The 11,509-nt window shown below is 45.9% G+C and overlaps 1 protein-coding gene across 5 annotated transcripts in view; it reads left to right on the forward strand.

Moving 5' to 3' along the window:
- MYL4 (myosin light chain 4) overlaps positions 1–10,686 on the forward strand; it is a 29,865-nt gene extending 19,179 nt beyond the window's left edge. For all 5 annotated transcript variants that reach the window (XM_047832019.1, XM_047832018.1, XM_047832017.1 and 2 more), the window contains 6 exons: positions 129–156; positions 7,286–7,435; positions 8,676–8,849; positions 9,334–9,411; positions 9,968–10,012; positions 10,524–10,686. In XM_047832019.1, coding sequence (XP_047687975.1) covers positions 129–156; positions 7,286–7,435; positions 8,676–8,849; positions 9,334–9,411; positions 9,968–9,996 — 459 coding nt within the window. In that variant the 3' untranslated portion in view covers positions 9,997–10,012; positions 10,524–10,686. The remainder of the gene's footprint in view (positions 1–128; positions 157–7,285; positions 7,436–8,675; positions 8,850–9,333; positions 9,412–9,967; positions 10,013–10,523) is intronic.
- The last annotated feature ends 823 nt before the right edge of the window (positions 10,687–11,509 follow it).

Raw genomic sequence — 11,509 nt, forward strand, 5'->3', positions numbered from 1 at the left:
TGCTCAGTCTCCTGCCCTGCTTATTGGTGACCTGTGGGAGGTGACTCCGACTGCGATGGTGGAGGCCACTTGTGCTTCGGGAGCCTTCGGCAGTCTCAGCCTTCATTCCTGTGTTTCCCTCCCCACAGATAGACTTCACTGCTGACCAGATCGAAGGTGAGTACTGACAAGCCCACCTCCTCCCACACACCCTCTGTTGCACTTTCCTGGAAGAGGAGGAGGAGGAGGAGGAGGAGGAAGGAGAGCAGTAGTTGTAGGTAATAGTAATCACTGTCATCATCATCGATAACCTGTATTTGCCAAAGGTTTTCTGTGTGCCCATTTTCAACTACAACAGATATGTCCTTCCTTCCTTCCTTCCTTCCTTCCTTCCTCTCTCTTTCTCTTTCTTTTTTTTTTGAGAGAGAGGGAGTGGGGGTGGGGAGGGTCTGAGGGGGTTGGGGGAGAGAGAGAGAGAGAGAGAGAGAAAGAGGGAGGGAGGGAGAGATGTAAGCAGGCTCCATGCCCAGCACAGAGCCCCGGGATCATGACCTGAATGGAAACCAAGAGTCAGATGCTCAACCGACTGACCCAACCAGATGCCCCTAAATGTGTTATTTCTTAAGTGCTTTACGTGGATTAACTCACTTAACTCTTACAACAACCTGATGAGATAGAGACTGTTACTCCCCCCATTTTACAGTGATAACACTGAGGCACAGAGAGGTTTGGTAGTTTGCCCAATCTCACACAGGCAGTTGGTAGTGGAGCCAGGATTCAAACTCAGGCAATCTGATTCCAGACCTGAATTCCCACCTATTCTGCCAGACTGCCTGGAACATATTACATGCACAGCACAAATGTCTTTTTTTCCCCTCCACCCCCAAAACCTATTCAAGATATTTAGAACTCCCGTTTCTGTTCCTGGGATTAGAAAGCCCTCCTTAGGTCACCGGCATCCTCTCCCCTCACCCTGTAGCCCACTGAGGTGCTCACTCACTAAAGGGGGAAGGGTCAAGGGTGACTTTGGGGTGCTTAGTCCACCTGTGATCTCCACCACCAATCCTTCTCCATCTTTGATGAAGACATAAAGTTTTATTAAGTGCAGCTTCAAGAGAAGCGTCAAGATCTCCTACCCTCCGACCTGATTATTGCCTGTCTCCTGTAGGAGTCTGGTGTTTTGGGAATGGAATGTTTCATCATGTGATACCTGCTTTATAGCTGGGGCTCACTGCCATTGCAACTTATCCCTCTGTTTTCCCCACCAGATGCCTCCAGGACATAAAATCATGGGAGCTGGAAGGGACCTTGAAAGGTCCTCTGATCCAACCCCTTGATTTTAAGCACATAACTATATTTTTAAAAAGTAGAGTAATACCTGAAAATGGTTAAAAAAAATATACTACTTAAAAATAAATAATGAAAAATAAAAATATTTTCCCTTTGCTTTCCTCTGATGCTGATCCCTCTCCCAAATCCACTGTTGATAAGACTACGTGTCCTTTGAGAAAAATATAGTGATATACCAGTATGTATAAAATGTATACATATTGAGTCATGTGATACATACTGTCCTATACCCTTTACTTAATGCATATTTGGATTTACTAATATATCATATATATTACTTAATACTGTATCTTGGTATCTTTTTATAGTTTATACAATTTTTCATTTTTAAAAAGAATTACATTCTTTTATTTTTTTTTAAGTTTATTTATTTATTTTGGGTGGGTAGGGGCAGAGAGAGAGGGAGAGAAAGAATCCCAAGCAGCCTCTGCATTGTCAGTGCAAAGTCCTACTCAGGGCTCGATCTCACAAAGCATGAGCTCATGACCTGAGCCGAAATCAAGAGTTGGATGCTTACCTGACTGAGCCACCCAGGCGCCCTAAGAATTACATTCTTTAAAAAAGAATGGATGCACCTTTTAATTTAATCAGGCTAGCAGTGCTAGACCTTTAGGCTGTTTCCAGTTGGGGGGGGCATCGGCATGGTTTCCCCAGGGGAACTTCCTAGCAGGGGGTCAAAGGATACATGCATTTTAAACTGTAATAGTTATTGCCAAATTGCCTTTCCAAAAAGTGATGCCAGTTTACCCAAACACAGGGCATGAGAACTAGTGGATGCATTTTAAAACTAGTAGATTGAATCTGACTCTGCTTTTGCAACACCCTGTGGATGCTCACTTTTCAGTCAGTAGTCTGGGGTGCAGCGAAATACTTAAAATTGACTTCAGTGTATTTTATTTTATTTACTTTTTACCTTTTATTTATTTTTTAAATTTACATCCAAGTTAGTTAGCATATAGTGCAATGATGATTTCAGGAGTAGATTCCTTAATGCCCCTTACCCATTTAGCCCATCCCCCCTCCCACAGCCCCTCCAGTAACTATCTGTTTGTTCTCCATATTTAAGACTCTCTTATGTTCCCCCCCCGCCGTTTTAAAATTATTTTTGCTTTCCTTCCCTTATGTTCATCTGTTTTGTATCTTAAAGTCCTTATAAGAGTGAAGTCATATGATATATGTCTTTCTCTGACTAATTTTGCTTAGCATAATACCCTCTAGTTCCATCCACGTAGTGGCAAATGGCAAGATTTCATTCTTTTTGATTGCCGAGTAATACTCCATTGTATATATATACCACGTCTTCTTTATCCATTCATCCATCGATGGACATTTGGGCTCTCTCCATACTTTGGCTGTTGTTGATAGTGCTGCTATAAACATGGGGGTGCATGTGTCCCTTCGAAATAGCATACCTGTATCCCTGGGATAAATACCTAGTAGTGCAATTGCTGGGTTGTAGGGTAGTTCTATTTTTAATTTTTTGAGGAACCTCCATACTGTTTTCCAGAGTGGCTGCACCAGTTTGCATTCCCACCAGCAGTGCAAAAGAGATCCTTTCTCTCCACATCCTTGCCAACATCTGTTGTTGCCTGAGTTGTTAATGTTAGCTGTTCTGACAGGTGTGAAGGAGTATCTCATTGTGGTTTTGATTTGTATGTTCCTGATGATGAGTGATGTTGAGCATTTTTTCATGTGTCAGTTGGCCGTCTGGGTGTCTTCTTTGGAGAAGTGTCTATTCATGTCTTTTGTCCATTTCTTCACTGAATTATTTGTTTTTTGGGTGTTGAGTTTGGTAAGTTCTTTATAGATTTTGGATACTAACCCTCTATCTGATCTGTTGTTTGCAATATCTTCTCCTATTCCATCAGTTGCCTTTTAGCTTTGCTGATTGTTTCCTTTGCTGTGCAGAAGCTTTTTATCTTGATGAGGTCCCAGTAGTTCATTTTTGCTTTTGTTTCCCTTGCCTCCAGAGACGTGTTGAGTAAGAAGTTGCTGCAGCCAAGATCAAAGAGGTTTTTGCCTGCTTTCTCCTCGAGGATTTTGTTGGTTTCCTGTCTTACACTTAGGTCTTTCATCCATTTTGAGTTTATTTTTGTGTATGGTGTAAGTGGTCCAGGTTCATTCTTCTGCATGTCACTGGCCAGTTTTCCCAGCACCATTTGTTGAAGAGACTGTCCTTATTCCATCAGATAGTCTTTCCTGCTTTGTCAAAGATTAGTTGGCCATACGTTTGTGGGTCCATTTCGGGGTTCTCTATTCTGTTCCATTGATCTGAATGTCTGTTCTTGTGCCAATACCATACTGTCTTGATGATTACAGCTTTGTATTACAACTTGAAGTCCAGAATTATGATGCCTCCTGCTTTGGTTTTCTTTTTCAAGATTGCTTTGGTTATTCGGGGTCTTTTGTGGTTCCATACAAATTTTAGGGTTATTTGTTCTAGCTCTGTGAAGAATGCTGGTGTTATTTTGATAAGTGTTGCATTGAATATGTAGATTGCTTTGGGTAGTATCGACATTTTAACAATATTTGTTCTTCTTATCTGGGAGCATGGAATATTTTTCCATTTTTTGGTGTCTTCTTCAATTTCTTTCATAAGCCTTCTATAGTTTCAGTGTATAGATTTTTCACCTCTTTGGTTAGATTTATTCCTAGGTATTTTATGGGTTTTGGTGCAATTTTAAATGGGATTGACTCCTCTATTTCTCTTTCTGTTGCTTCATTATTGGTGTATAGGAATGCAACCAATTTCTATGCATTGATTTTATATCCTGCGACTTTGTTGAACTTATGGACCAGTTCTAGCAGTTTTTTTGGGGAATCTTTTGGGTTTTCCATGTAGAGTATCATGTCATCTGCGAAGAGTGAAAGTTTGACCTCCTCCTGGCCAATTTGAATGCCTTTTATTTCTTTGTGTTGTCTGATTGCTGAGGCTAAGACTTGCAATACTATGTTGTACTTTAGTGGATTTTAATTAAGTATATACTTTTGTGTAGACACAAGCATAGTGGTAGTCATGAGGACTAGAAAGTCAACTAATGACCACAATTTTTCATTTTCCAAGTGGGAATCATGGTCAAAGCCAAGGGGGATGGCTGGTTGCCTCTTTCCTCTGTGAATATTTTTAGGGCTGTGGCCTAATTCCTTTCAGTCTGTCATTCCTCTGGCCTTGAAGAAGATGTTTCTTATTTTGGATCGGAATTGTTTCTGTTTCAATTTTACTCTTGCTAGCTCTTCATTTGATCTTTGATGAAGCTGAAGATGGTTTTCTTGTGTTATGCTGGAAATAATGTTATTTGGAATGAAATTTTGGTATTAGCCCTAATTCTGCCACTCTTGGCCACGAGACTTCTGGCAAGTCACTTTTTTGAACCTTAATTTTCTTATTGGCAAAGTAATATTTGGTTCTTTCCAATTCAGAAATTCTGTGACTCTTTTCAGCATGTCTTAGCTTTATATTCTCCAGGTGATATGGCTCCATTAAAAAAAAATGTTTATTTATTTTTGAGAGAGGAGGGTGCATGAGCAGGGAAGGGCACAGAGAGAGGGAGACAGAGGATCTGAAGCCAGAGAGCCTGGTGCGCTGACAGCAGAGAGCCTGATGCGGGGCTAGAACTCACAAACCTAGAGATCATGACATGAGCCAAAGTCCGATGCTCAACCGACTGAGCCAATGAGGTGCCCTGGCCCCAATTTTTTATGCTGCTTTTTTTTTTTTCCCATAGGAGTTAGCTTCTAACTCTTGATTTACCAGTCCCTCTCCAGATTTCCATATTCTTGTAGGAAGGAATTACCGCCTTTGCGGTACCTGACTACTACAGACTATTGAGAAAAGGTTTCTTCTGGGCCCGTGAACATCACCTCTCATGTACCCCATGATCGCGCTGGCTTTGTCTTCTACCTAGTAGCAGCCCTAAACTCCAGTGTTTGGGGTTTCTGTGCATACCAGGACTCTGCAGCAGGCTGGAGTTTAGCAGGTAAAGCAGGTCCTTCCCTCCTCCTCCTCCCTCCTCACTATTTTCTTGGTGCCATGAATCCTTGGTCAGAAGTTATGGGCACACTGGCCTATAAATGAGGGTAACAATACTTATAGCCTAAGGTTTTTGAAAGATTAATGAGGTAATCCATACAACATTATTAGTGCAGATCTTGGTCCGTTGTAAGTGATCAAATCGCAGGTCATCGTGCTTATTACTTCCCCTGTCAGGTCCCACCCTCCTAATAAGTATCATTATGTTCTTCTTTGATGAGGAGACTCCTTTTATTAAACCTGACCTCACTCTTCTGAATGAACTAGAAGATCAAAAAGTCTGAGTTCAGATTCGGCTAACATACATTCATTGAGCACTGAATTTGTGCCAAAAGCCATGCTCGTTGCCTTAAATGTTAAAAAAAATTTTTTTTTAAATCCTTCTAACAGAACTGTGAGGTGGGTGTTATTTCCTTTTGGCAAAGGAGGAAACCAAGTTTCAGTGAGGTTAAGTGACCTGGCCAGGATTGCATAGTTGAGTGGTAGTAAGATAATACTACCACCATTGTTCGAGCATTTACTATACGCGCTGGCCATTTTGTTAAGATTTTTAACATACGTTATTGTATTTAATTTGAATGTAATTTAAGAACCCTATGAGGTAGGTGCCATTTATGGAAGAGGAGAGGTTTATGGAGATTAAATATTTACTTGCCCAAGGTCACACAGCTAGTAAGCAATGGAAATGGAATTTGAACTCAACTATTCAGTAATTGCAAGACATATGGTTTTCTATCTTTTTAAATTCTTGCAAAGCCCAATAAAGACTTGCAAGTAAACATCTTGGGGAACTTGCTTTGATGTGCAGAATGATTTGTAAATAATCCATAAGCAGCCTCTAAGGAATAAGTGTTTCTAACGTATATGGTGAGGATTTAAAGCAGCTTTCTTCCTAAGTGGTTCACGCATTCTTTGGTTTATGTTGTTAATCTATCTGCTTAGTAAATCATTTCTTTGCCATTCCCAGTCCAGATTATCCCCAGTAATGAACTAGTTGAATCCAAATTAATGAGGAATTAAGGTTCTTTGCAAAAGGCCCAGGAGTGCCTTAATTCAGCCCTGCCTCTTTGATACCTAACCTGGTACCTTCAGGAATCGAGTCTTAGCTCTGAGCTGGCTCCAGAACTAGGGAATACAATAATAGCCACCATTTGTTAATTCCTTTAAAATGCACTAGACAGCATGCTTGGTGCACTTGGTAATCCCCACAGCAACCCACTCAGGTGGACATTGTATTCCTGCTTAGAGCTAAAAAAAAAAAAAAAAAAAAAAAAAAAAAGAGGGCCGATTAAGGCTAGTAGTTTGCTCAAGGCCACATGCAGGTCAGTGGTAGAGCTGGGGTGGTCTGACGGTCTCTACCAGGTCAGCTTGTCTGGCCTGGAAAAGGCAGTACTGATAGTAGCCAGCTTTTGAACAGGTCTTATCACTTTGCAAAGTGCCTCCACACGCTGCCACCTCCTTTGACACTCACAGTGGAGCCTTACTCCCTGTGTTTGCACAAGGAAACAGTCTTAGCTGGGCTTATTCTAAGCTACTCAGCAGAGCCAAGATGAGAACCCAGGAATCCTGACTTCTGAGCTAGTGCTGTTTTCATTTCCCTGACATTTTCCACAGGCAGGCACCTCCCCTACAGCAGGGAAGGGTGGATGGATGGGAGCCATGGAGCAGGGGAGACATTGAGGTTATATGACCATGACTGATGGAAGAGATCCCAGGCCCAGTGCTGGAGCAGGTCAGGTAGTCTCCAGGATGCCCCTTTGGTTGTCAGAAGATGGTGTGGGGTGGCTTCCAAGGAGGGGTTGGAACGATGGCCGAAGGGAAATACTGAAATGTTTTATCAATCACATTGACCTGCTCTTCAGCCTGGGTGGGTGGAGGCTGATCAGCCTTGGCCCAGGGGCCTGCAGTCGGCTCTTCTCTCTGCAGAGTTCAAAGAGGCTTTCTCGTTGTTTGACCGGACGCCAACTGGGGAGATGAAGATTACCTACGGGCAGTGTGGGGACGTGCTGCGGGCCCTGGGCCAGAACCCTACCAACGCCGAGGTGCTGCGTGTCCTGGGCAAGCCTAAGCCTGAAGGTCAGTGTGGGCCTTGTAGCTCACCTCCTGGTGTCTGTCCCGCTGGCCCCTGGGGCTCTTTCTCCTCTCCCACTTTAACCCTTCAAGACCAGCCCCCCTCCCCAGGTTAGGAGCTGTTCTTGTTTTCCCTGTGAGGTCAGAGCTCCTGGAGAGCAGGAGTGACATTCTGTTGCTTCAGTGCCTTCCTCTCATGCCCCAGGGTGCAGGGAGGTGAGGTGGGGATCTGACCACGGACCACTTGCCCGTACCCCTGCACCCAGTTGCTCTTAGTTGAGGTGTTACCACCCTGAAATGTCCTGTGACCACTTGTTTCCAATGAGGGTCAGAGCACTAAAGATTGTAAATTACTTGTTTAATAGAAGTTGGAGCAGACTTGAGATGAGCTCTGTAATGATGCCTCTTTCGCTCCTTTGCATTCAGTAGGTTTTGGGGGATGAGTTTCAAAAGTGATATAAGGGAATGTGTCCCATTTGTGAATATCACTTGTCATGTATGGGTAGTAAGGTTAACAGCTGCTCCAACACACATGTCCTTCTGAGAGGTGTAGGTACTAGGTGGGGCAGGCAGACCTGGGCAGAGCCCCCAGCTGGGCGGGGGGCTGGGATGCATCTCTAGAGGCTTCCTGGGCTCCATCTGGATCCTTCCCCTCCTCCTCTTGCTGGTGAAGACAACAGTGTGGGGTGAAGGATGTGGGTAGGAAAGGGTCAGAGGAACAGCAGTCCTGCTTAGAGGTTAAAAGATGCTTGGAATTTCCATTTTTGGAGGTTCCTGTGTTGTTATAAAAGAAAGAATTGCCAACATTTGCGGTATTTAAAAATTAAAGCTTTCAACACATGTCAACATGGGAGAAGTGGGTTAGTTACAAAAGGATTGCAAATTTATAAAAATTATTGATTCAGAGTTGTTCCAGGCAATGTGGTCTAGTAATGAGACCCAAAGGGAAAATTTTGCAAAATTCTCTTTTTTTGCAATCCTATTGGTTTACCTCTGTGACATGCCTATCACATGTCACAAGTCTACCTTGTGAATGTGAGGCCTGGTTCTGTGACCTGTTGGGCCCCCTCGGATCCTGCTGCGGCCACCCTCAGCTCCCCTGCCTAGCTGGCCACCCGGAACTGAGAGGTCTGGCTGGGAGTCATGGCGGCTTTCCCCTTCTACCCCCGTCCTGACCTGGCAGAGCTGGGACCAGGCCCCCTGCTGACCCTCTGCTCCCATCACATTGTTTCCTTCCTGCCTACAGAGATGAATGCCAAGATGCTGGACTTTGAGACGTTCCTGCCCATCCTGCAGCACATCTCCCGCAACAAGGAGCAGGGCACCTATGAGGACTTTGTGGAGGGGCTGCGCGTTTTCGACAAGGAGAGCAATGGCACCGTCATGGGTGCCGAGCTTCGCCATGTCCTTGCCACCCTGGGTATGCAGGCTGGTGGTGCCCGAGTGGGAGGAATGGAGGGGGGGAAGTGCCCGGGTGGCATATGTTGGGGGTGTCCAAGGGCCCTTGCGTCCTTAGGATCACATCCTGATTCAGGCCCTGTCTCCCCAGGCCCAAGGTTGTTCCAACCTTCCCCAACTGGGTTTGCTCAGCTGGCTTGGGAGGAGAGGAGAGCAGGTTGGGAGAGCAGACAGGGATGAGGCCTGAGACGTGGGACCCAGGGCCCCTTCCTTGTCTTTGCTTCAGTCACTGAGGCCCTGGTCTGCTTGCCCAGTGCTGGCTGTAGGGCAAAGGGAGAGGCCTCAGGGAGTAGGAGGGACCTAAGACCCTTGGCTCCCCTTCCAAAGCTTGGATATCCACCTCCCAGACCTGGGGAGCCTTGGGCCTTGAGACTCAAGGGAGTGCTAGGGTTTTGCCTGTCCCTCCTTGGCCATCTGTAACTCAGAGTCTACTTCTCCGACCCCAGGAGAGAAGATGACCGAGGCTGAAGTGGAACAGCTGTTGGCTGGGCAAGAGGATGCCAATGGCTGCATCAATTACGAAGGTATCGGGTCATGCCTCACTCCCTCGGACACCCAGGCATGGTGGGCACAGTTTGGGCTGGGCAGATCTGCAGAATAGGACGGAACAGATCCAGGGCCTGGAGGCTGTGTGTACCAGATGGGCAATGGTCAGCTCTCGGTGGATGTTCTTTTCCCTCCTTGCAGTGAACAGCATAGTATAATGGAAAGAGCACAGGGTTTGGAGATAGATCTGTGATAGACTGGCCGTGTGACTTGGATCAAGTCACTTACCTTCCCTGAGCCTCAGTTTTCTCATCTGAACAATGGAGTGGTGCTGGTACCTTTCTCAAGGTTGCAGGAATTAGCAGAGAAAACGTAGCTCATTTTGTCCATGTCTGAGTGTCAGCGGCGAAGACACAGGGCGGAGGTTCCTTCTCTTCTTCCAGCTGCTCCCCTTCAACCCCAAATAAGAGAAAGAGTCACAGTCTGGAGAAAGGGTGGTGGGGAGGTTGGAAGTCTGGCAGTATATGGGAGGGGAAGAGGTCCTAGGGGCTGGGAGGTGCCAAGTGTGTGACTGATTTCTGTTTTCTTTCCCAGCCTTTGTCAAACACATAATGTCTGGGTGAAGCAGACCCGTCTAGGGTGAGTGCGGCCTCTCCCTCCTGGTCCCTTCTGGGGTGTTCCAGGGGCTCCCAAACACCACCACATGCCCTAGAGCTTTTCTGTCCTAATCCTACCCCAGATTAGGGGTAGTGGGAAACCGGAGGGGGTCACTGAAGGGGGTCATGATGGGAGAGCAGCTTCGTCTGTCTACCTATGCTCTCTGTGCTCCTGCCTCCTGCCCTTTCTCCCTTCCAGCCTGGCCATGCGCTCTCCCTGGTCTTTGCACCCTATCTCCACCCCCATCAGTCATACCTTATGGCCTCTCTTAGAGGCTCTCAAGGCAAGACCATTTCCTTAGGCCTGGGGTCTCCTGTGCAGGCTCCTGCAGTGAAATCCAGGTCCTGGGTAGAAGAGAGTGCTTCTGGCCGGTGCTCTGGACTCTGTTCCTGTTCACTCCCCATCCCCTGAGCTCCCCTGGGCTTAGGGCCGTCCTGATTGGGGTGTGGGGTTTGTGATAAGGGGCTGGGGTTCATCTAGCACTTTCTTTCAGGTGCCTGGCCCTTGGCCTTAGCCTTTCTGGGGTGAGTTAAGCAAGAGGCCCAGAGTGACTGAGCTGGAACTGGGGTCCTGGACTTAACCGCTGTGCCACAGCCCCAAGGACTCCCTGTAAATAAACAGTTTGAGCAAGCCTGGGCCAAATTCTCTGATTCCAACCAGTCTCTGAATTTTTTAAAGTAATTAATTGAGGTGTGTGTGTGTGTGTGTGTGTGTGTACATGTGTGCGTGCATATGAGATATGAGGTTTCATGCATATTCCTCAGAGAAATGAGTAGTATCTGGGAGCTGGGAGACAATATACATACAATATAGAATTTCCATCTTAACCATTTTTAGTGTATAGGTCTATGGTGTTAAGTATATTCACACTGTGGTGTAACCAATCTCCAGAACCTTTTCATCTTAGAAAGCTGAAAATTCTATGTTCATGAAACACTAGCTCCCCATTTCCCCCTCCCCTGAGCCCCTGGTGATCACCATCCTACTTTCTGTCTCCATGAATTTGACCACGTTAGATATCTCACATAAGTGGAGTCATACAGTATTTGTCTTTTTGTATCTGGCTTGTTTCACTTAGCATAGTGTCCTCAAGGTTCATCCGCGATGTTGCCTATGTCAGAATTCCCCTGTTTTTTAATGATGAATGGTATTCCCTTGCAGGTATGTACCACATTTTGTGTATGGTCCGTGTTTCTTGACGTGGGCCCCTGTAGGTGCCTCTTCCGCTGAGTACAAAGCCCCTGGTACCTGATCCAGCCCTGCGTGTCCTGGACATCTCCCTGACTTCGCTGCTCAAACCTTGGGCTCCATACCCAGGACTCCAGCTCAGGGCCCTGGGAAGTGTCAGGGTCAGAGGGAGCATAGACTTCAGCCTGGGAGGGCAGGGGAGCAGTGGAGGGCAAGTGGCAAGAGGAGAGAGATGAGAAAACCAGGCTAGGGAAGGAGATGGAGGATGTGATGAAGTTAAAGACACACACC

The sequence above is a fragment of the Prionailurus viverrinus genome, chromosome E1 (assembly GCF_022837055.1).
Source record: "Prionailurus viverrinus isolate Anna chromosome E1, UM_Priviv_1.0, whole genome shotgun sequence".
NCBI classification, from domain to species: Eukaryota; Metazoa; Chordata; class Mammalia; order Carnivora; family Felidae; genus Prionailurus; species Prionailurus viverrinus.